General features: G+C 34.9%; 1 protein-coding gene across 1 annotated transcript; it reads right to left on the bottom strand.

The window, feature by feature from the left end:
- LOC109831370 lies at window positions 212-2,387 on the bottom strand. Its single transcript, XM_020398699.1, has 2 exons — window positions 1,355-2,387; window positions 212-1,113 (listed from the first exon to the last, which is right to left on the bottom strand). Exons 1-2 carry the CDS (start codon window positions 2,385-2,387, stop codon window positions 212-214), a joined length of 1,935 nt encoding a protein of 644 aa, XP_020254288.1.

Below are 24,270 nucleotides of genomic sequence, written 5' to 3'. Positions count from 1 at the left end.
ATGTTTTAATGATGAATAGGCTCAGAGTGACGCTAACTTGTGGCTGTCAAAGTCATTACTTTTTTTTTTTGGTCAATGAAAAGAGTATATTCATTTACCAAGTAAAGAGTTTATGTACATCAAAGAACTCATTTACATGAGAAAACTATATGGCTCCCGTGCAAACACACAGGGAACACTCAATTAAACTACTGTAAGAGAACAAAACATCCTATAAAGATAAACTCCATTCCTTGAATTCAGCCGAAAGGGAGCTGTTATTTAGGATGACAGTCAGCATCTCAATTTTAATGCTTCTGATCAAAAGAGCTGCATTATGTACTTTCTGCTTGAAGATTCTGCTGTTTCGCTCCTTCCATATACAGTACACTGTAGCTGCAAGTGCCATTCTTTTGGTTCTTTGCTTAAACCCCTTCCCTTTCAATCTGCAATTATACCAATCCATCAGCAGATTCCATTCACATGCTCTCCATTTGTATTTTAGCCAATCCATGACCCCATTCCAAACCTCCCTTGAGTAATCACATTTAAAGAAAAGGTGGTCTCTACTCTCTGTTTCAGCTCCTGCACATAAACTGCAGCTATTAACTTGGATAATTCCTCTTCTTATCAACTTGTCCTGTGTAAGAAGCCTATTCTGGACTGCAAGCCACAACACAAAAGAGTGTTTTGGGTAGTTGAGATTCTCCCAGACAGTGCTATGCCATTGTACTCTGGTTGTTATCGGACATAGGCATTTATACAAACTAGAGAGATGTACTTTTGGAGCATTGTAGCAAGAGTTGATTAACAACTTCAGATTTTCAGCACCTCCATACAAATTTAACATCTTATCCCTGACCTTTAAAAGCTGTTTCCACATCCAAGAATCACCATTTCTCACCTCAACCTGCCAGATATCTCTGTGTTTTAAATATGTTTCATGAACCCACTTGATCCATAAAGACTCTTTGTTAATATGAATATACCAAAGAGTCCTTAGAGCAGATGCATTATTCCAAATAACTGCTGAATAAATCCCCAATCCACCGAATATCTTCCCAAGACAGATTTTATCCCAAGATACTAGTGATGTTTTGGAGGCATGATCATTCTTTCCCCCATAGAAAATTTCTACTCAGTTCATCAATCTTATGGAGGACTCTTATTGGAAGTACATAACTGGAAGTCCAGAATATTTGAATTCCAAGAATGACACTTTTAATAATTTGTAGTCTACCAGCATAAGACAGGGTTCTGTGCTTAGACCAGGCTTGAAATTGGCTTGTTATTTTAGAGAATAAAGAACTGCAGTCAACATATGATAGCCTCTTGCTTATTAGAGGAACTCCTAGATATTTAATTGGAAATGTACCTTCGGAGAATCCCAACTGATCATGGATGGAGTTCCTGACTGAATTCTCCACCCCCCCATAAAAGATAGAACATTTATTTGGATTTGCTTCTAAGCCAGAGGTTGCACTGAATTTTGAGATACATTGATGTAACCTGTGCACTGAATATGGATCCCCATTGCTGAATAGGAGGAGGTCATCTGCAAATATCAGGTGGCTGATCTTAAATTTTCCACACTTTGGATGGTATTTGAATTTTCTGTCTTGTTTCAACTGGTTAAGACTTCTAGAGAGATATTCCATGCCAAGAATAAACAAGTATGGAGACAATGGATCTCCTTGTCTTAAACCCCTTTCCCCCTTAAAATATCCATGGAGAGAGCCATTGAGAGAGATGGAGTATTTCGGAGAGGATATACAGACCATAATCCATTTAATCATGCTGCTAGGAAAGCCCAGGCCAGATAATATCTCTTCAATAAAACTCCAGCTGATTGTGTCAAATGCCTTCCTTATATCTATATTTAACATGATTCTTGGTGATATATGTTTCCTCCCATAGTTCTTAATGAGCTCATGAGCTAGCATGATATTATTTGTAATATTCCTCCCTTTAACAAAGGCACTTTGAGCCTCACTAATAAGATAGCCTATGACAGATTGAACTCTGTTTGCAATGATTTTAGAGATAAATTTGTAAAGGCAATTACAGCAGGATATAGGCCTGAAATCTGAAGGGCTTTTGGGACAAATAACCTTTGGAATGAGTGATATTGAAGTAGAATTAATTGCCCCCAGAAGTTTCCCTGTCCTGAAAAAATCTTCACTGGCCATTGTAACTTCTTCACCAATTATTGCCCATGAAGCTTTGTAGAAAGAAGCACTAAACCCATCTGGACCTGGGGCTTTGTTGTCATTGATTGAGAAAACTGCATTCTTAATCTCATCTCTAGAAATTGGAGCTGACAGTTTACTAGCCTGAGCTGCATCCAGACAGGGACCATCCTTAATGATATTAATATCAGGTTTGTCAGTTGGTATAGCAGTTCCCATGAGATTTCTATAAAGTCATTACTGATCCTAAAGACATGACATGATTGTCGCCTGCTATATATCAAGAACAAGGAGAAGTTGTTTACCACCAAGTAGATTTCATCAATAATCTTAATTAAGATGAGGGATTTCGATTAGACCAATTTAATTTGCTAGGTTTATTTTTGATAAAATTGATGATACATTATGCGAGTTTTAATTTTGAAAAGATGTACTATTAGGCTGGTATAATATTATGAGCTCTTTCTTATTAAGTATATTTCTCTCTCTCAAGCTAACCACGACATCATCAATATATCTATTTGGAAGCTTGCATAGTAGTCAAAATTAGTTTTTGTACAGCAAATGAGTTACATATATGCAACCTTTTGTAAAGTCTAATTTGTACATTAAAAGCTTCTTTCATTTTCAAACAATACGAGTCACAGCGAAATGTGGTAAATGTTTAGTGAAGGAGTACATACATGGTGCTTGATAGAAATGCAAAGCTCCCTAACATTCCTCAGACTGTCTTTGACCCAATACAAAGATATCATCATACCTCTACATTTAAATGAAAACACAGAACAAAAATAGAAAGGGGAATAACACACCATGGTTTTGGCCAACAGTAGATACCATGAATAAGTATTTGTAAGTCAAAGTGGTGCGACATAAACATGTACCAAAAATGTTACAAGTGCACAACCGTGTCCAGTTATAGTATAAAAAGTTATCGATCCCACGAGTAAGGTGTTTTGTAGGAGAAAATTAGAATCGGTTCTTATGTTGTGTGCGTGACAATTAGGAGTGATAAAAATTATGGTTATGGAGAGATATGAGGAATGATTGTTGTGAATATGTGCAAGAGACAATAAATTAAATTTTAGAGGAGAGAATAAAGAATCAAAGAATAAAACAAAAAGCAAGAATAAAAAGAGAGAAAAACAAGAAAACAAAAGACAGAGTATTCAATATGAGAAATCTAGAATTAAATCCACTAGCTAATCTCAATTATAAAATACAAATTATTCTGTTTTTATCATATTTTAATTTAGATTTATTAAGTATAGACTATCAAACCATTTAAGGAAAGTATAACCTATTATTTTAATTTAGATTTATTAAGTATAGACTATCAAACCATTTAAGGAAAGTATAACCTATCAAATTATCATCTAACAAACCATTTAAGGAAAGTATAACCTATCAAATTATCATCTAAGTCAAAATAAAAATCATGATAAGAACTACAACAAGATAGTAATTCTAGAATTCATAAGTATAACCTATCAAACCATTTAATATAAACATAGATTATCAAATTCTTCTTCTATCAATTAGTTCTCTAGTTGATTATCCTATACATGATCTTTAAGTGTAAGAAAATAATTTGCATAACATAAAAGAAATTAGACTAGTTTCATACAATTCTAAGATTTCTACAAGAATTAATTCCACATCTTAAGAAATAAAATCAAGAAGAAAAAGAACTAATTCAAAAATAAAAAGAAAAGAAAAATCTAAACTATGAACAAGAAAATAAATCTACTCTACAAATTAAAATGTAAAAAGGAAATAAAAAGACAAAAAAATAAATCTACATTACAAGCATGAATGTAAATCTAACTAATAAGCAATAATAAAAAATTACTAAAATAAAATAAAAAAAATAAAAAAAATACAAACCTCCAAATAATTCTTCATCTCCATCTTCATCATCCAACAAAGAGAAGAAATACTTAAAATGGTAAAAAATTATTTTATTAATTATAACAAAAGTTATAAATTTAGAAGACCTTCTCAATTAAGAGTGGTCATACTCTCCAAATAGAGTTACAAAAAATTTTACACCCTTAACCCTTCACTCTCTACCCTAATTTATAATAAACATCAGTGAATGAGAGCCTTTGGATTAAAATCTTATCCAAAGACATCAAGTTTTAGCCTTAGATTCATAACTGCATGCCAGAGCTATCGATAAGGGGCATCGATAGGCTTATCGATAAGGGCATCGATAAGCGCATCGATTCGCCCATCGATGTGCCCATCGATGTCCCTATCGATTTGAGCTGCTTCCCTTTTACTGTCCAGGCTTCCCTTCTTCTCTTGGGCTTGGGCTTTTACTTTGGCTTTTCTTCTTCTTTTATTAGCTTGGCCTTTTGGATAATTTGGAAATTCTTCTTTTGGAAATGTTTTGAAATTTTGCTAATGTTTTTCATTAATTCGTGGGCTTTATTGAGAGATGGGAGTTTGAGATTTATTCTTTATTAATTTGTATTTAAAGATAAAAATAATTATTAGTGATATATTTATTTATATAAAATAGATAATAAGGGTATAAAATTATAATAAAATATGATTATCAAATACCACCACATCTAAACTTTTGCTAGTCCTCTAGCAAAGAAATAAAAATAAATCCCTAACACACTTTTGTAGGAATCACGGTTGAATTTAGCGCATACAACAAGCCTTTAAACCCCTAGGTTACCCTAGTAGACGAGTTGTAGTCTCATGAGGGTTTGCAGTGAATATACCCACAAAATTCGATCAACTTGCTAAATTAAAAAATTTAGTAAATAACTAAATTTACTTGATAAATTTAGACAATCTAATTGAAGCTAGTTACTACTCAAGAAAACATTTTTATATATAACTCCAAAGTGAATTTTCTAGAAAATCTTCTCATTATAGCAATACAAAAACCAAGCCAAACTTAGAAATTTAATTTAAAAATTTTGAAAAGAACATGCTAACTCTTTATTTTAAATAAGTTTCAAGTCTCCTGATCAAAAATATTTTTCAAGACTATATATACAAATATAACTATATATATAAAATATTTGTTAGTATTTTTTTCCAACTCTTTCTTCATTGGTGATTTTTTTCTACTTTAACGGGCTTTCTAAGTGACCATTTAATGAGTTTTGGGCCAATGGATCCTAACCCAATTTGGCTTAGGTAATTAAGTATAGAGATACTCCTTAGGCTTATTTACTCAGTCAACTTAGGCTTTATAAGATAGAATCACCTTGAATTTAAGAGTTTTTTTAATATACATATGTGTGTAAGTATAAATGTAGTCTGAAAAAAATGTGTAAATCAAGATAACCAGAAAAAATATTTTCAATGTTAAGTTAAGCATGCAAAAATTTTATTATTTTTAATTAAAAGTCTAAGTTAAGGCTTAAGTAAAGTATACTACTTTGAAAAATTATTTCTTAAGAAATTTATTTGGAGTTATCATGAAAGGTGAACTTGAGTATATTACTAACTAGGAATTAGAAAATTTAAAATCTATCAATTAAATTAATTATTACTTAACTCTATTAATTTGGCAAGTGACAATATTTTATAATTTTTTAATAAAAAAGAAAAAAATAAAAAAAAATGCAACTAAAAAAGTAAAATAAAGTGAAAAAATAACTAATTCCCACCCCCATACCTAAATTTTGCATTATCCTCAATGTAAATTCTTGATGCACAAAGTAATGCAGATAAGAATTAAAGAACTTACATTTGTTTTGTCGACCTAGAATAATGATGATAAAGTTCTGCAGTTACTGTTAGTATGAGGATGAAGAAATCAAATAAATAATAATAATAATAATAATAATTTATTATTATATTTTTTTAGAAAAGAGAAAAAATAAATGTTTTTTAAATGAGAAAAAAGGAAAAATCTAACTAAACAATTTTTTTTGATAATAATAAAAGTTAGTTTTTTTAACTAGGAAAAACCTAACTAAAACAAATCCTATATTTTTTTTGAAACATAAGAGTTATTTTTTTATAAGAAGAAAAATAAAAAACCTAACTAAAACAAATAAAAATAATAATCACTTTGCAATCACTTTAACTCTAGGGTTAAGCCTAACTCAACTAGACCAGCTCCTAACCAAAAATTCTTTAAGTGAAAAGATAAAAGTTTTACTCGGTTAGTTAGCTAGGTAAGGATAAGAATAGAGGTTGATTAGAGATCGATTAAGTACCTTAACCCCTAAGTCTTGCCTTAGACACCAACTAATCTAAGAAAACTTAAACCGGTTCACTTAGAAATTTCTTGTATCTTATTGAGCTTGAATCCTTAGGGGTTAACGTCTAATGAGTTTTAAAGAGGATTGGGTTTATGTAGTGAGGACTTAGTGATTTGTGGGCTAAGGAAAAGGTGATAAAATCTCTCACATTATCTTGATTAGGGGGTTTTGCCCTTGAATATTTTTAAGTGTGTGCCAAGTCAGGTGCTACAATCACTTTGGTGAATTCCTACTAACTATATGCAATGCAACCCTATGAATTAAAAGTGACTACAAAATGATGATAAAAAGAAAATCTTTTTTTATGATTAACAATTAAACAAAACTGAAAAGATAGCTCTTGTTTGAATTTATTATCTTGTTAGTAAATATCAAAGTAGAGGGTGAATTTTATTATGGTCAACGAAAATAAACTTTTTTTTATCCTAATTGTCGCTAATTGTGAGAAACTAGCTAAATGTGTGGAATTAAAAATATTAGGAAGAAGACTTACCACAAGGGAATCTCCAAATCCATAATCTCCAATCCTTGATCTTTAATCTCTAAGTAGTTCTTTCACAAAAAACACACAAGTTAAAGAACCAAAATAATTAAAACCTACTTAAGCACCTTCCCCGGCAACGGCACTAAAAACTTGATGTGGTATAAACATGTACAAAAAATATTACAAGTGCACAACCTTGTCAAGTTATAATATAAAAAGTTATCAATCCCACAAGAAATGTGTTTTTTAGGAGAAAATTAGAATCAATTCTTATGTTGTGTGTGTGACAATTAGGAGTGATGAAATTATGGTTGTGGAGAGATATGAGGAATGATTGTTGTGAATATGTGCAAGAGACAATAAATTGAATTTTAGAGGAGAGAAGAAAGAATCAAAGAATAAAACAAAAAGCAAAAATAAAAAGAGAGAAAAACAAAAAAACAAAAGATGGAGGATTCAATATGAGAAATATAGAATTGAATCCACTAACTAATCTCAATTACAAAATACAAACTATTCTCTTTTTATTATATTTTAATTTAGATTTATTAAGTATAGACTATCAAACTATTTAAGGAAAGTATAACCTATCAAATTATCATGTAAGTCAAAATAAAAATCATGATAAGAACAACAACAAGATAGTAATCCTAGAATTCATAAGTATAATCTATCAAACCATTTAAGATAAACATAGATTATCAAATTCTTCTTCTATCAATTAGTTCTCTAGTTGATTATCCTATACATGACCATTTTGAGTGTAAGAGAATAATTTGAATAACATAAAGAAAATTAGACTAGTTTCATACAATTCTAAGATTCCTACAAGAATTAATTTTACATCTTAAGAAATAAAAACAAGAAGAAAAAGAACTAATTCAAAAATAAAAAAATAAAAATCTAAACTATGAACAAGAAAATAAATCTACTCTACAAATTAAAATGCAAAAAGGAAATAAAAATACAAGAAAATAAATCTACACTACAAGCATGAATGTAAATCTACCTAATAAGTAATAATAAAGAAATTACTAAAAAGAAATAAAAGAGAAAAATAAAAGAAATGCAAATATCCAAATAATTCTTCATCTCCATCTTCATCATCCAACAAAGAGAAGAAATATTTTAAATGGTAAAAAAATTATTTTATTAATTGTAATAAAAGTTACAAATTTGAAGGGCCTTCTCAATTAAGAGTGACCCTCCTCTCCAAAATGGAATTACGAAAATTTACACACCATTAACCCTTCACTCTCTACTCCTATTTATAGTAAACATCGGTGAATGAGTGTTCTTAGATTGAAATCTTTTCCAAAAACATTAATTTTTAGCCTTAGATTCGTAACTGTCTGCCGGAGCTATCAATAAGGGCATCGATAGGCTTATCGATAAGGACATCGATGCGCCCATCGATGCGCCCATCGATGTCCCTATCGATATGACCTACTTCCCTTTTGATGTCTGGGCTTCTCTTCTTCTCTTGGGCTTGGGCTTTCACTTTGGTTTTTCTTCTTCTTTTATTAGCTTGGGCTTATATATATATATTTATTTATTTATTTATTTATTCATATAAAATAAATAATGAGGACATAAAATTATAATAAAATGTGATTATCACGAAGCAAATGACTAATGAATTACAAATTGAAGTATAGGAGTTATTGCGAAGAACAACAATTTGCAGTGGACTATGTTGAATTGTAGGAGTCACTATATGTTGAAGCAAAGCACAACAATTTGAAGATCGACATATTTAGTCCTGATTTTTTGGTTGTCGTAAAAAATTAGGCGATTATGGTGCAAATTAGCGAGAAAAATTTGGTTTGTTAATTTGTGCCCCAGTCAAGTTCATGATGGCAAAGAAAAAGAAAAATAATGGGGAAAATTTCTAGAAATTGGATTAAGAGCCTCAAATCTGAATTCAAATTCTCCTATGATTCATTCTGATGCTAGCTTTGATGGATGAGTTGAAGGATTCAGTCAAGATTATGCTGCTTCTCCTTTGATAGGAGCTCAATCGAAATCAATGGTGGAGTTGCTTGATTCAGCAATTTCTTGTCAAGATCAAGTTGCTCCTCGTTTGTTAGGTGTTCAAACTTGTTTTCTTGATGAAGAATTCATATTGAATGTAATGGGTTCAACGGGTCTAAGAGGAGAGAAAAAGAAGAGATCAATGGTGGAAAATTTCTTAGTTCTTCTCAATCGGATTCTCAACAAGATTCTTCTCTGAAACGAGAATTTCAAGCTCGTAATCTAGGCGAGTCTCTAAATTTTCATAATGGGAATGATTCAGTTAGAGTTTATTGGGCTGAAGAGATCGAATTGGATGATGATGTTTCTTTTGTGAAATCGTCTCAGATTCCTTCCTCTTCATTGACAAATAAATTTGATACTGTTCCATTGATTTCTAAGTCAGTTCTTGATTCTGTTACAAATCCATCAAATTCAATTGAGGATAACAGTAATGCAATAAGATCTGATTCTATAATATTTCACTCAAAGTTGAGTTCCCAATCTAAACCAGTACCTGGAAATTTAAACATTAAGGAAATAGATTTTCCCCCATTGGTGTCTACTAAAGAAATTCATGTGTCTCCTCAATTGAAAAATGATGGAAAAAGTTGAATAAGTTTCTTTGTTGATAATAGAAAACCTGGTTGTGATATGGATTTGAATTATATGCCATCAGAAACAAAAGATAGTGTTTCTTTTAATGAAGATGAGTGGAAAGAAGGTGCATCCATTTGGGAATTTTCTCTGATTGGAAAAGTGTTGGGTTTGAATGTCAAATTTAAAGCATTAAAAAATTTTGTGAAAAAAGTATGGGGGCAAATGAATATACCTGAAACCTATCTTCTAAAGGCAAGATTATTTCTATTCAAACTCAAAAATAAAGATGATATGAAGGAAGTTCTTGCAAATGGGCCTTGGTTCTTTGGTTCTAGGCCTCTCTTACTTAAGGTATAGACTATATATTGGTGAAGAAATTGAAAAGATAAATGATTGTGTGTATCTAATGTGGATTCAATTGCCAGCATTGAGACTCAATTTGTGGAATGCAAAATGAATCAGTAAAATAGCAAGTGTTATTGGTAAGCCAATTGCCACAGATAAACTCACAACAAATAGGCAACGATTAGCATATGCTAGAGTTCTAGTGGAAGTGAAAATACCTTCAGCTCTACTTGACCAAATCACAATTCAAGATCCAAATGGTAAAAACTTCAATCAAAGGGTGATTTATGAAATAAAACCTAGGTGGTGTGATTACTATAAGCAAGTTGGTCATGATACAAAATTTTGTAAGAGATTTCCAAGAACTCAAAGATGGATTCCCAAGCAAAATACAGTTGCAAGCCATAATAAGCAGTGCATGAACTCAAAAATTCAGAGGAAAGATGATGGATTTATTTCTCATGCCAGTTTAGTAAATGATATTCTAAGGATTCCTGATCAAAGGTAGAATTTGGAGATATTACATAAACAATAGAGTCTTAATGTAGGGGAGTACATCAATTTAGCTGTAAACAAGAGTTTGCATGTTGTGCATGTTCAAGATGCATATCCTAGAACTAAAAACAAGAGTCATAAATTTATTACTGGGGAATGTAACGCCATATCTGAAAACAGGAGTAAGAATGTGTTTGCGTCGGAAATTAGTTTAATTATTAAACTCATTATAACTCGTTTATCGAATACAATGAATTTTGAGAAACAAATCTTTTGTAAGACTTCTCATTACAAACAAACAACTTTCTAGAAACACACGTAGGAACATTTATCATTCGTTGCTTGCGTAGGATCTTTGCTTATACCAGGGATGTGTTAGCCCGTGGACGACCGAATCACAGATCCATGTTGAGCCGTGAAGAGGGCTTAAGGTTGATGTTTTATTTTAAAAATAAAGACAAAAATGAAAATCTTAGCAAAGTAAGATAAAATACTCTTCTCGAGATTAAATCAAAGCTAAGATCTCAAGGAATCACAATAGCTCTAAAAGGCTTACACGTGATGAAGATTCAATCTCCCTTGCTTAGAACGCTCAAATCTCTGCTCTATTTTTCTTAATAATGCTCCGTGCCCATTAGTAATGGTCATAGGAGAGTATTTATAACCCATAAGAACTGTAACTGAAGTCTGAATTTGAAAAGAAACTGTGTCGAAGAACATATGTTTCCAAGACACTCATGGTTGTCTCGAAAACAGGGCTCGTTTCTGGTAGTTTTGTAACTGCTTCAACCACATTTTAATGCTATTATTTTAGTAGTTATTGGCGTGATTTCTGCTTGTAACATCTCCCGCACGATTATGAATGGTCCCTAGCAGTTATGAAGCTACATGGATCGCCTAAAACTCGAGAAAACCTTCACCAAGTTTACTATAGTTTCTGAGACACTTGCATATGTTTCGAAAACTATGATTTGCCTTTATAGCTTCCGAGACAGCCGTAAATGTTTCAAAAACTATCATTTGCTTGCATAGCTTCCGAGACAACTGCAATTGCCTCAAAAACTATGAGTCTTCTCATAGTTTCTGAGACACGTTTTATGCCTCGAAACTTATGTGATGCACTTCTTGTACATTTCTTAGTTGATCTTTGGCTTTAGATAATCATTTATAACTTAGATAATAACGTTTATTCACCTTCTCTTCATCTTGAGCTATGTGTGATACCATATAGGTAAATTTTTTATGCCTATAAATACCCCCTCCAAAGTGTTTCAGCCTTAATCTTTCATATAGGAGGTTGGAATACTTTGGATATGATACCTCCAGCCTTCAATTCTTTGACTTCTTAAGCTTTCGGTCTATTTAGTATTTTATCGAATAGCCAAAATTCTTCCGATGTTGTATTTATCATCTGATCATTGTCAAATTCTTGAACTGAAGTTGATGTGTCGATTCCTAAATTTAGCTTGCGTCGTTGAGTAGATGATGAACTGATCATCTTGGTTGGGAATTCAAATCTGAATTATGATTGAACTCTCAGGGATTATCCTTGCTATTGGAATTGATCTGCGCCTTATTTTAGTAAAGTTATCGACACGTTGACTAGAGTCGAGCTTCATTACAGCATGAACACAATTTATACTCATATGTAACTGGAGTCTACACAGTTTAAGCTCGTAAGGTGTTGGTGCGTGGAGAATCAGTTTATACTCATGTACTCCTCGGAGTGTCAAAATATATTGAAAATAGATCAAGGATGCCACACGAACATAATTGAAAACACATCGGGTTGGCCCTTCTTCTGAGACAATCACAACTGGCTCAGGAGTATGAGACAACTTAGCTATCTCGAAAGCACAAGACAGTTTGAAACTGTCTCACGACCGAACCGACAATGTACTTTTAGCAGGCTATAAAACCTGACCCTTAGCGATTTTTTCTCACTTTTTTCGGATTTCTTGAGTTCAAAACCTCTTCAAATTCTTTCCTAAATAGTTCCCAAACCCATTCACCCTCCTTTTCTTTAATTTTCATCAAATTTGGCTCGACGAACCTAGGGTTTCAAACTTTTCTTTGAAGGTTTGATTTCTTTGCCATTGTATTTCTCTGTTGTGCTTTGTTTCCTCTTAATTCTTGATGAAAACCAAACTCATGGCTTGATCTTTGGGAGATTTTGGGTTTTACTTTGAATTATTTCTAAAAACCCTAATTTTTTTGTAGGATTTCAGCCAAAAATCCCTATTTTACCATGTCTCCCAAGAGATCTCACATGCCCCGAGGTAGATCTGCCTCCTATACAGCTGAGAGAGTGGATCCCACTGTCACTTCATATAGGGGTAACTTTGTAAACTTTTGTCCATTCAAAAGTTAGATTTCCATGGATAGATCCTCGTTTGCTATCCTTTAAGAGGTATTCAGGAAGAGCCGATATCCTCCTTTGTGGGGATCGACGCTAAAAGATGTTGTTTTGCTTGGCCAAAACACATCTTAAGGCAAAAGGGGTGAATTCATATTATTGCGCATTTTATAAGACCGGATATATCATCATAGTGTCCGCATACAACGATGTGTATTGCCTTTTGTGCATATAACAATTGAAATTGTCTCTCCTATCACAAGGTGGTGACTCTATCTCGTGGGTTCACGAGATGAATTCTACCTCTTGTTTGGCCTTAAAATATCCTTTTAATTAGATTCCGACAAATATATATTTTTGTTCTCTTTCAGTCAATTTTCCTTCCATGGCCTTCTCTGATAGAGAGGTCACGAGTCAGAGAAGTGCTACACACGCTTATTATGAAGGGGTTCCTTTGATTGAAGAGCCCCCTCAATTTAGCTCTGACTATCTGGAGGACATCCCTGAACTCATACGTCGAGGGGATCATTGTATTTTAAGTCAGTTGATCAACGACGTTCCATTGACTTGGGACCAGGTTTCTACTCAACCCCTGAGGAAGACACAATACTTATTTGGAGACTCCATAGAGGATCCAAAAAATCTTTCCTGTGAACTAGCACAATAGTTGAATGAGTGTGGCTCAGTACGCAGATATTTACCGCTGATTCCCCACCATTACTCTCTTCTACAATTCTGGAATTTGGCGGTAACCCGAGAGATGTCCTAGAGATTGACTGAGGATTTCGAGCGCGTCCATTGTGGGTTTATCAATAAGGATGCTAAGACCCCATGTTCGAGTGACAAGCATTCTATCAGAGGGCTTCACCCTGTTATATTAGGCCAAGATAATTTGCCTTAGAATGTGCTGATGCTTAGGGCAAATATAGTGAAGAGTCGTCTGGCTTGATTGGGAAAAGAGCTCCCAGTCAAGAAGTTTAGGTGCTATGGTTGGATCCACTCTTCTGCAGATAGGTGGTGGACGAAGATGATCAGTTACGTGCTTAGTCGTTAGGGAAATGAGCTGGCTGATAAAGGATTATTCATCCCCATACGTGCTAGCATGTACAGGCTGCCGATCAAAGTTGACCACTTCTTTGCCTTGTTCAAGACTTACAATCCGGACACTACTACTTTCTTTACTAAGAACAAAGAATTAGGTCTCCCTCTTCATGAGATGATGAAGGTTTCCGAGCTACCAATGTGAGATATATCTTACCAAGAGTTCTTCCTAATAGTTAATCAGCTCAACCGGATGAAAGAAAGAACCATTGTAGCTTATAATACTCTGTGGGAATTAACATGTCATTATCAGACTGCTATGGCAGAGATGGAGATCAAGACTAAAAAGAAATCTCCACAACTAAGCTTGAAGTAATTTGTAGATTATCTCTTCAAGAATCTTGAAGATCATTCGGGCTATGAAGTGTGTGAACTATCTCCCTTAAACCCATTATAGATCAACAGGCTATTGTTAAAGACAAACGCCTAACCATACACTTCTCGCTCAGAAGGTGGATTCCCTCATGGCACAAGGTTCGAATCATTTTTATGGCAGGCTCACAAAAGAATCATGCCAACAACTCTTCTGGCTGGATACTTAGCTATTTGGCTAAAGAAGTGTGTAGTCTCTCATTAGCCTTCTGATGCAATACCAATTAGAGTTTTATATCCTATCGTTCAATTAGCAACTGGACGTAGGTTATCTCGCTCAGAAGGTGGATTCCCTCATGGCACAAGGTTCGAATCATTTTTATGGTAGGCTCACAAAAGAATCATGCCAACAACTCTTCTGGCTGGATACTTAGCTATTTGGCTAAAGAAGTGTGTAGTCTCTCATTAGCCTTCTGATGCAATACCAATTGGAGTTTTATATCCGATCGTTCAATTAGCAACTGGACGTAGGTTATCTCTACACCCGATGATGATTGCAGACATTCACTGCGGACTCCATCACTTAGCCACCACTTTCACACAGGAAGAAAAGAAGCCCTCGAGTGAGATCCCAGTTCCTAAGGTCGAATTGCCTTATACCTACCTAACGACTTGGTTGGTTCTCCACTGGCCTTACCTGATGTCAGCTCCTGAAGCTGCTAGTCCAGATCTCCCTTTGTTACAGATTTTAGAATAATGCAGGTGGTCGTCCAGGCAATGGCATGATGTGTCCCGACAATTTTGGGTTCACAAATATTTGGAATTCTTCCCGTGATTCCCTCAGTTTTTCGACACCTATAATGATACACCCTTAGACACTGAAGAGCCAAGAAGGAACAAAACTGTGTTAGATGTTGGATGTTTTAGGTGGTTGGTGAACATTCATCCCAGTTATCTGGTCTTCAGAGTTAAGGATATCTGTAATATCGAACTGTATCTACCTTACAGGTTTACCCATCAGTTTGGTTATGACTAGCTGTACATTGGCAACCCAAACAAACAACTAAAAGTTTGTGGAGGTCTCATCGATGGAGCAAGGGCCTGGTTTTGGAGTATAAGTGGTTGCACCAATACTCGGTTTGATCTTCTTCTAGCTGTACTGCTCCTACAGATAAACTTTCTATATTGCAAGTGGCTTATATCTGCCAATGCCGCCACTAGGAAGAAGATACTCTTAGAGTTGGAAGCATAGGTTGCCTCTCGACTTGCTACCGAACCAGTTCGGGAGGCCGTTTTACCACATAAGGGGAAAAGCCTGTTGAATCCTCAAGTAAAGGAAATCAAATTGCCGACACTGATGATAATGAGGAGGAACTATTTATCGATATGGCTAAAACTTTTGAAGAGGAGGGTAAACCCGGGAGTGGAGAATTCGGGAATAAGGATGAAGGGAACGTACCTGGTCTTCCACAGTCTTTCTTTCAAAGAGGATATGTAAATCCTTCCATTGTTCACAGGACTCATCATGCTGACCCACCTTAATCACCAGAGCTCCAAAAATGAGGAGGGAGAGGGTTGTTCTGACATCTCCTAATCGGATGATGGTGGAAGTCCTTAACGAAGATGAAGAGGAGGAAGATACAATTCCCTCACTCATAGAAAGAGACCTCGGTCTTCAACCTAGGCTCAAACTCAGCCCAAGTTTCTCCAAAAGCTGAGTTGCATACCAAACATCATCATGAGAAATCTAATACTTTGGGAGAAGCGTGTTCGTCAAAGAGGGCTAAAATGATAGTACATCGACAACACACTCCTTTACCAGCAATGGAAGAAGAACCATCCCACAATATTCCCATTGAGGAAGGAGGTAATATTTCATTTTTTATTTTCATTTCGCTATCTTCTTTTTTTAAGATATGAATTTATTATGTATTTAGTTTTCATAGGGGATCGAGAAGAAGGAGAAATTCATGTCGACATCGCTTCTCTCAGATTTATGGAAACCGAGGAGCCCAGCTTCGTCCAACAAATGCACGAGATAATAGATGACGAACCTGCTGGTGTTCAAACAACCTCCCCTACTAAAATCATTCCACCAACTCCCAGTGCAGGTACATGTATTTCCCCATTCGGAGGGCAATTTCGAGAGATGAGTGAGTCGGAATGCGTACCTCTTCTAATGACTTGTGCACTTTATCTCCTTTTAGTGAAACTAAAGGAAGCAGGTGCAAGTAGTGGAGTTGTTAAACCCACAGTGGCTACCGAAGGTAATGTTGATTTCCATTTTGTGTGGGCTTATACACATATATATATGTGTTCATAATTCAGACTATTCTGTAGATGCTATGATGAATGAACCAGTGGAAGGGGAGACCATTCATGCCGCTGAGGTCAAGGATTTCAATGAACACAACCTAGATCTTGATCTTTCAGAAGATGACCATCAGTATATCTCCAATTTATTGTTGGGGAAAACTCCCGGTGCGATTACAAGACCAACTGCTAGAGTTGGTTCAACTGAAGTCGGTTCCTCTGATTGTATAGATTTTATTCTGTAACCTTAATTAGCTTCTTATCGGTTAAGTTTACACAATTATATGGTGGGTTTTAATTGTAGGACCAGTTGCTGAAATGGATGCGACTACCATTATCGGGATATCTGATTAGCCTGAGGGTCTTGGTTTCTTATTGTTGGCAGGAACCAAGGCCGAGGCTCAATCGTTAGTTCCTGAGTCTTGACCTCTCAACCCTTTAGACCCGATGATGATAGAAGTTATTGCCACCACCAAGGTTAGTCCTGTCACAACAACTATGAGACCAACTGAAGAAGTTGGATATCGATAGTAGTTGTATCTGGAATGCCTCTATCCGTTGATGAAGTTGAAAGGGTGGGAACAAGGATAGAACATCAAACCGACGAAGCCTCACCTAGAGTTGGTGAGTTTTATCAGTTGCTTGCTCTAAACCTTTGATTAATATTCCAGAATGCTCATTGTGTTTCTCTCCTACTTGCAGAATCTTCACCCCTTCTACCCAAGAGTTTCATAGATTCAGATCCAAAGTTGACGGAGGTCCCGACTACCCAGTCAACTGATTTAGCAGATATGTTAATGGTTGCTATTCCTGAGAAAGCCTCAATTGCTCAAGAATCCGAATTGATATCATCAGGGTAAGAAAGCCATGCTGAAGGCTCTTCTGTTAGACTTGGTACATTTTAGTTCACCATTGCTTTTGGATTCTAAGTCTCGAATATTAATTCAACTATTCTTTCGAGTACTTATTTTCTTTTCTCCCCTTGTAGTGCCTCCTTCATCATTACTTGAGCCCATCCAAGCCTTGATATCAGATGAGGATCCGGACAAAGACATTATCATAATGGACCAACTAAGTCATTAAATCTCATCTTAACAAATGAGTGCTCAGAAAATCATAATGGAAGGGTTTTAATCATCTTAGAAATGATTAAATAACCACAGTGGGAGACACTTAATTATTTTTATAATATTTAATATTTTTATAATAATTAATAATGAATTATTCAGATGATTAGGTTCTATCTGGAATAATCAACCGATTTCAGGTTATCCTTAAAAATACCCTGTATAGTATTCTCTAGGAATTTCCCATTTAAATAAGTTATCTGGACGTATTAAGGGTAGTACTTCTTTTGGAACTTTCTATTTATTGGCATCATGAGTTTGTTCGCATCTTGGGTGATCAGGCGATATGCATCGTTTGAATAGACTATCTCTATTACAAACGACCCTTCCCATTTGGGTTAAAATTTTCCTTTTTCCTTGGAATTGAGTATCATTGGTCACCGGACAGCAAGAACCAAGTCTCCTTTCTTGAAGCTTCATTGTGTTAGATCCTAGAGGGGGAGGGGGGGAGGGGGTGATTAGGGTCTTATACTAATCTAATCCGATTTTATTCCAATTAAAACTAATTAACAAATATATTCTTGTAAGATAGATATACAACTAATTATGAGCAAGAATATACAATATGAATAAAGATAAATATCCTAGTAATGGGATATACTATAGGATATATGCAAAGATATATAATTAACACAAGGGAAAACAATCTAAACTAGATAGTGAGCAATATAATCAACAAGCAATATACAAAGGCGATATAAGAAGATAGTGAGCAATATAATCAACAAGCAATATACAAAGGCGATATAAGATATGAACATAAAAATAAGTACGCCAATGCAATCACAAACAAATGATATGATTACGGAGTTCGGTCCCCATGACCTACGTCTCCGCTCCTCACCTCAAGGAGATCTCCACTATCACAACCGGGTTTTCTACGTTTACCTGAATAATGTTTACACCTCACAATATGGTTTTCTAGTTACCGAAAACTCTACAACTCACACACTCTTGCAATCCCACTCTACACCCTCTCAAGTGTTGAACTAGACATGTCTTCCTTAAGTGCTCGGATACAACCTCTCCCTAGGTTCGTCAATCGACGTCACTCCTCTTAGGACGATTCCCGACTCTCGTCACACACTTCTTTCGATGTACAAGTGTATTACAAAGTGATCCTCACAATTAGGCATGAATACAATAATAGTTGTTCTCTACAATAGATGAGAACTCAATTAAGCTCGACTCAATATTACAATCTCTCACAAAATATAAATACGATAAGCTCAATATAAGTGTGTGTAACAATGAGATTCAATAAATCAAAACTAAACTCAAATATAAAGTCTAGCTTAAGAACAATAATGCTCAAACAAGTATATAAATGTAAAGCTAGAGTTAGAGTTTAGAAAACTTCTCAATAGATAACAAGAGGCGGAGGGAGAATAGTTGGAAGCTCAAACTTTAATAGATGATCTCCTCAAGCTCTTGTGAATTTGATTTCATAAACTCTAACTTCCAAATGCTTAAAAGCTTATAAACACACTTTAAACAAACTTAAACAAACTTTAAACCATTGTCAAACTTTCTTAAAACATTCTCTTGGTTAAACTAAAAAATGAGAGCAAATGGGGTTTATATAGTCACCCAAAACCTCAGCGAAAAACCCCAAAGGAAAAGACCAAAAAGCCCAAGAATCAGAAATCTGATTCTGTACAAATATAGCCATTACAGTGTTATGGGTCGACTCATCACTGTTCATGAGTCGACTCATAACTAGCCGTTACAGGCTAAAAACAACTTATGGGTCGACTCATGAAGTTATGGGTCGACTGAGCAGAAACAAACGATAACTGTGCAAGACTTTGTGAGTCGACTCGTCACTGTTCATGAGTCGACTCATGACATGCACACAGCCTGTTTTGCACAGTAAAAACCAAATATAAACAGGGTTTAAAAATATCAAATAAATTCCAAAATTATGAAACTTTGGAAAATATTTATAAACATGTTAAAGAACATGTTACAAAAAGAATTTTTGGAATTGCACTTTCCATTTATGAAAAATTGTCATTTTACAAAAATGTCCAAAACATGCAAACTTGATTTTTGATGTTTTGACATAAACCAAGTTTTGAAACTTTGTAAACTGATTTTATAGACTTAATAAAAGATGTAAACTATTGTTATGAAGTCTATAAACAATGAATATAGTATTTTCCAATTATATTCATTTGTTTCATATATATAAGCTTGAAAGATATAAAACCAAAATATGTATGTATATATATAACTATATATACATAGAAACCAAAACTATAATGTGTGCATATATATATAACTACATATATATACAAGGAAACCAATAAAATGTGTGTGTATAATATTGAGCTTAAAGTATTAACACACATAATATAAACCTAAACTAAATGTTACCCAAGCTTGATCTTGATCTTCATTGTAGCTCAACTTGGTAAACTTAGATGAAGTTTATAATTGGATCTTTAACTTGATAGAAAGGTTTCACTCAACTACTCCGCCAACCTCCATCTGATATGATCGTTATGACGCAATTTCATCCAACTTCTAACTTATTATTTGTCTACAATAAATAATAAAATACAAACACTAGACAAACAATATTAGATGTAAATTATTTGTTAAATCACCATCAAAACAAGAAGGCCAACAATCTTTCCCTTTTTGATGATGACAAATAATTTATAAAAAGAAATATATGCATGAGAAGAAATGAATATATAAATTAGAATTATCATGCATATAAAAAAGAAAGAATATACTCATAATTTTCTCCCCCTTTGACAACATCAAAAAGGGGAAAATCATATAGATGAAAGAGAGGGAAAGCTCCCCCTACTTATAAGCATGAGTGACTATAACACATAGAAAGATATAGGGATTGCTCCCCCTATCAAAATACCTTAATAAAAATATACAATGAATGCTAAGGCATACATATGTGAGCAAGCAAGAAACATGTTAAACACAACTCACATACAAAAAGACAATGAAGACACATATAAATATGTCAATATGAAAATAGTCTCTCATTAACAAAAAAAAATATAAAAGCCATATAATAGAATATATTTATGAAAACAAAAGAAGAGGAACATGAGAATCATGCAAAAAGTTTTCAAGGGAAAACAAATCACTCAAATGAAGTTATAAATCAGGATTTGAGTCCAAAAATAATGTTTGATCAAAGAAGAAAATTTTCTTTGTATAACTTAATCAAACCACATAAAGAATACATTATAAAGCATATTTAAATTTTGAATTATCTATTTGTGCTTATATAATGAATTCAAAAGACCTGGCATGTCCTCGTAATTCCATGTGAAAATGTCGATATATTCCTTAATGAGGGAAATCAACTCTTCTTTCTTGTCTGGTGGAAGACTATCGCTGAGGAATATGGGTTTCAGATTGACTTCATCACCCATGTTCACTTGGATTAGTTTGTCTTCGATGGGAGATCCCCTTTGTTCGAATCGATCACCATATTGCATATTCAAGTGATGGATCCAAGGGTCTTCCCAAGTTGATATTTGATCATCTTCCTCCATTATGGTAGGATCTACCGTAGCCATGTTCAACATTAGGCCTTTAAACATTTCTCCAAGGCTGACATCAGAGTCCCAATCTGTAGAATCTGACAAATATCCGTCTTTACTCGGATTGGATGACTGGTAGATGACTTACTAACAACATTCGTCGTCGGATGAAGAAACACAACCTAGACCTCTCTTATATTCATAATAATTGTCAAGCTTCCCTCTTGGTATACAGGCGGGATGAGGTGGAACTCAAATACCTTAACCAAAATGAAGACCTTCACCGAGCGTGAGGTTGTATCATTGCTTCTTCATATAGTCACATGCTTGTGAGCTGTATTTGAAGAAATGTCATCTAGACCCTTCATGACCAGTATTGATTTCCAAAAAGAGATCGGAGGGAAGAGATGATTCTACTTTACCAAAGATAATTTTTTTCCAACCCCTGCCTTTGCAGGTAGTACAAGGGTCATTCCGAAGGAGTCCTGGATGTGCTTTTTTGTCATGCAAGACGACTAAAGCGGCATGTGTATGTCAGGGATATCATTTAGTTCTTGCATTACATTAGTAAGACAATGTGAGTACTCTAAATTGTTATTTATTGTATGATCAGTAAGTTGCCAGTTACTGTTTGTGGAAAATTTGTGAAATGAAAATGAAAGAACTGTGTTTGATTTTTATTCTCTCAATCTCGATTACAATTTGAATTTTCTAATTACAAAAGAGAAGAGAATTGATCTGAATTCTCCTCTTTGTTTAAGTCTGGGTTCTTCATGGTGGCGATGGAGTACCTTCCTCAAATGCTCGCGTCAAGTTTTCTCTCCATTGATGATCTGAATGTCTTAATTTATTGGAACGACATCTTCTCCTCACGATTTAACACTGTGGAGAACTTGCAAAGCATGTTTAAAACTCTAAACGAGTTGATAACTTAGTGCGAGTTTAAACTCTTGAAAAAGAGTTGATTTGAACTGAAAAATCGGTTAATAAGCCAAGGGAATGCTCCAAGAACTTTGTTACTATAGGAAGCTCGAAGATGATCTGCTGCCGAGAAGATGATCTAAAGAAGCCAATCTCTAGATCTCCAAGATACTCCAAGATCCCTCAGAAAGCAAGCCAAAGATCTCTTCTTTGCTGCCAAGTCTAAGGACCTGAACTCAGTTGAGTTTACTCCTATTTATAAGGGATTAAGGGTATAACCGCCCTCTTAATTCTCTCAATAATAGGATTGAATGGGGTATAACCGCCCCCTTAATCTGCTCCCAAAATCATGGGGAACGAGTTTTGAAATCGTTCAGTTCGTGCTTTGAATGAGCCAAATGATAGTCTAGGCGTTCTAGGTCCGAACGCTGCGTTTTAGACTTAAAACGTAGAGTTGGGCCTATTTTTGGCTAAAAATGTTGTGTTCACACAGCGTTGTAAATCTAAAATGCAGAATTGGGATGCAGAGATGAACTCCGTATTTTAAGTCCACGAACTCTGCATTTTTAATTAGAGCGCTGGGGATGACCTCTGCGTTTTGACTCTGAAACGCGGGTATGACCTCTGTGTTTTGATGTTGTAACACATGGATGACCTCTACATTTTGAGATTGTAATGTAGGGAGGACCTTTGTGTTTTGAGGTTGTAACGTAGGGAGGACCTCTGCGTTTTGAGTCTGAGACGCAGGGGCGAACTCCGCGTCTTGATTTGAAGAGACCGTTAATTTGTAGTCTCTTTTCCTAGAGCGTTGCAAAGATCATCATCTTGTAACCTTCGTCTTAGCTCTTTGAAAATATAAAAGTCGTCAGATTGTAACTCCCGATGTTGATTGTGAAGGTTGTTGATTAGAGCTTTCATCAGTTGTTGTAAAGATTATCAGATTGTAACCTTTATCGATCTACGTGAATGTATTTAAATTGTAACCTTTTGGAAGTCGTCAGATTATAACTTTCATCATTGGTGTTTGATGGGGATAAGCTATCTATAGTGATTTTTAGACAGCCTACAGTTATAACTTTCGTCTGACGATTCACCATCGTTAAGATCGATTACAAGAGGTTCAATATCATTAAATATAAGATCTTCATCATAATCGAGCCCGGTTTTGGTATCAGATTTTTCTCTTTTGTCTGTACCTTAGGCTGATGATTCAGTATAAGATTCAACACCGTAAAGAAGGAAATCAGTAAAGTAATTTTCTAACCCCTTAAACGGTTACTTATTCGCGACCATCGTCTTGGCCTCATTATTAGTATCAACATATTTCAGACACTGATGGAGGGTGAAAGGAACTATAACATTGTTATGGATCCAAGGTCGACCAAATAGCAAATTATAAGAAGTTTTGGCATCAATCACATAACATGTGATCTCGGACTTCAAATCTCCAAGCTGACATTTCACTCGGATTTTTCCTAGCGGCCTAGATCCACTGGTATTGAATCCATAGATTATAGTGCCTGTGGAAGCCAATTTACTAACAGGAATTCTGAGATGATACATTAATCGGAGTGGTATGATGCTAATAGCGGAACTCGGGTCAACTTAGATCCGATTGATAACGTTGGAGCCAATGTATCTGATAAAATATAAATGCCTGTCATATTTTGAATTCCTCACTTGTATATCTTCTTTGGTAAAAGTAATGTAAGGGAATTGTGTGGTCGCAATGTTGTAGTGTTGAACTGATGACCTCGGCTCCTCAGGGGTTGGCTTAATTTGAGTGAGAAACACATCGAAAATGGCCAAGGCTTCTTGTAAAGCTTCACTGGTGTCTTTCAAGAGGCACAATAACTCATATAAAGTGATCCTCACTGTGATGTTCGCCAATTGAGCCATGACATCGAAGCGATATGGATTATTCAAACTTTTTGGTTTATCTCTTCCAATTGGTCAATTGAAACAAGACTACTTTAGAACTTGAACCTCTTTGTACTGAGGCTCTTTCTCCTTTTGTTTGGCAATTAGTTGCTACTGGGGTTTCTGAGCAAGTGTAGGTAGAGTTGTAACTACCCCCAGTTCAGCCAACGTTTTGGAATTCGGATCAGAAGCTTCAGGATATTTGTACTGATATTCATTCACACTCCTCGTAGCAAAGACTTCATGTTCCTCTTCAGAAAGTAGAAACGTATGGACACTTTCGTCATCTTTCTCAGGGATTGCAGTAGCAGGACAACAAGATTTACCTTTGTTCCTGACCTTCTTTTTAGAAGAGG

This window comes from Asparagus officinalis, chromosome 2 (assembly GCF_001876935.1).
Source record: "Asparagus officinalis chromosome 2, Aspof.V1, whole genome shotgun sequence".
Taxonomy (NCBI): Eukaryota; Viridiplantae; Streptophyta; class Magnoliopsida; order Asparagales; family Asparagaceae; genus Asparagus; species Asparagus officinalis.
Note: the sequence above shows the minus strand (reverse complement) of the source record. Positions and strands in the feature narration are given on the sequence as shown.

Coding starts and splice junctions, on each gene's coding strand:
- LOC109831370 (XM_020398699.1), bottom strand. CDS start 2,387: ATGGGAACTGCTATACCAACTGACAAACCTGATATTAATATCATTAAG. Junction 1,114..1,354: donor TCAGTTGGGATTCTCCGAAG/GTACATTTCCAA, acceptor TGAACTGAGTAG/AAATTTTCTATGGGGGAAAG.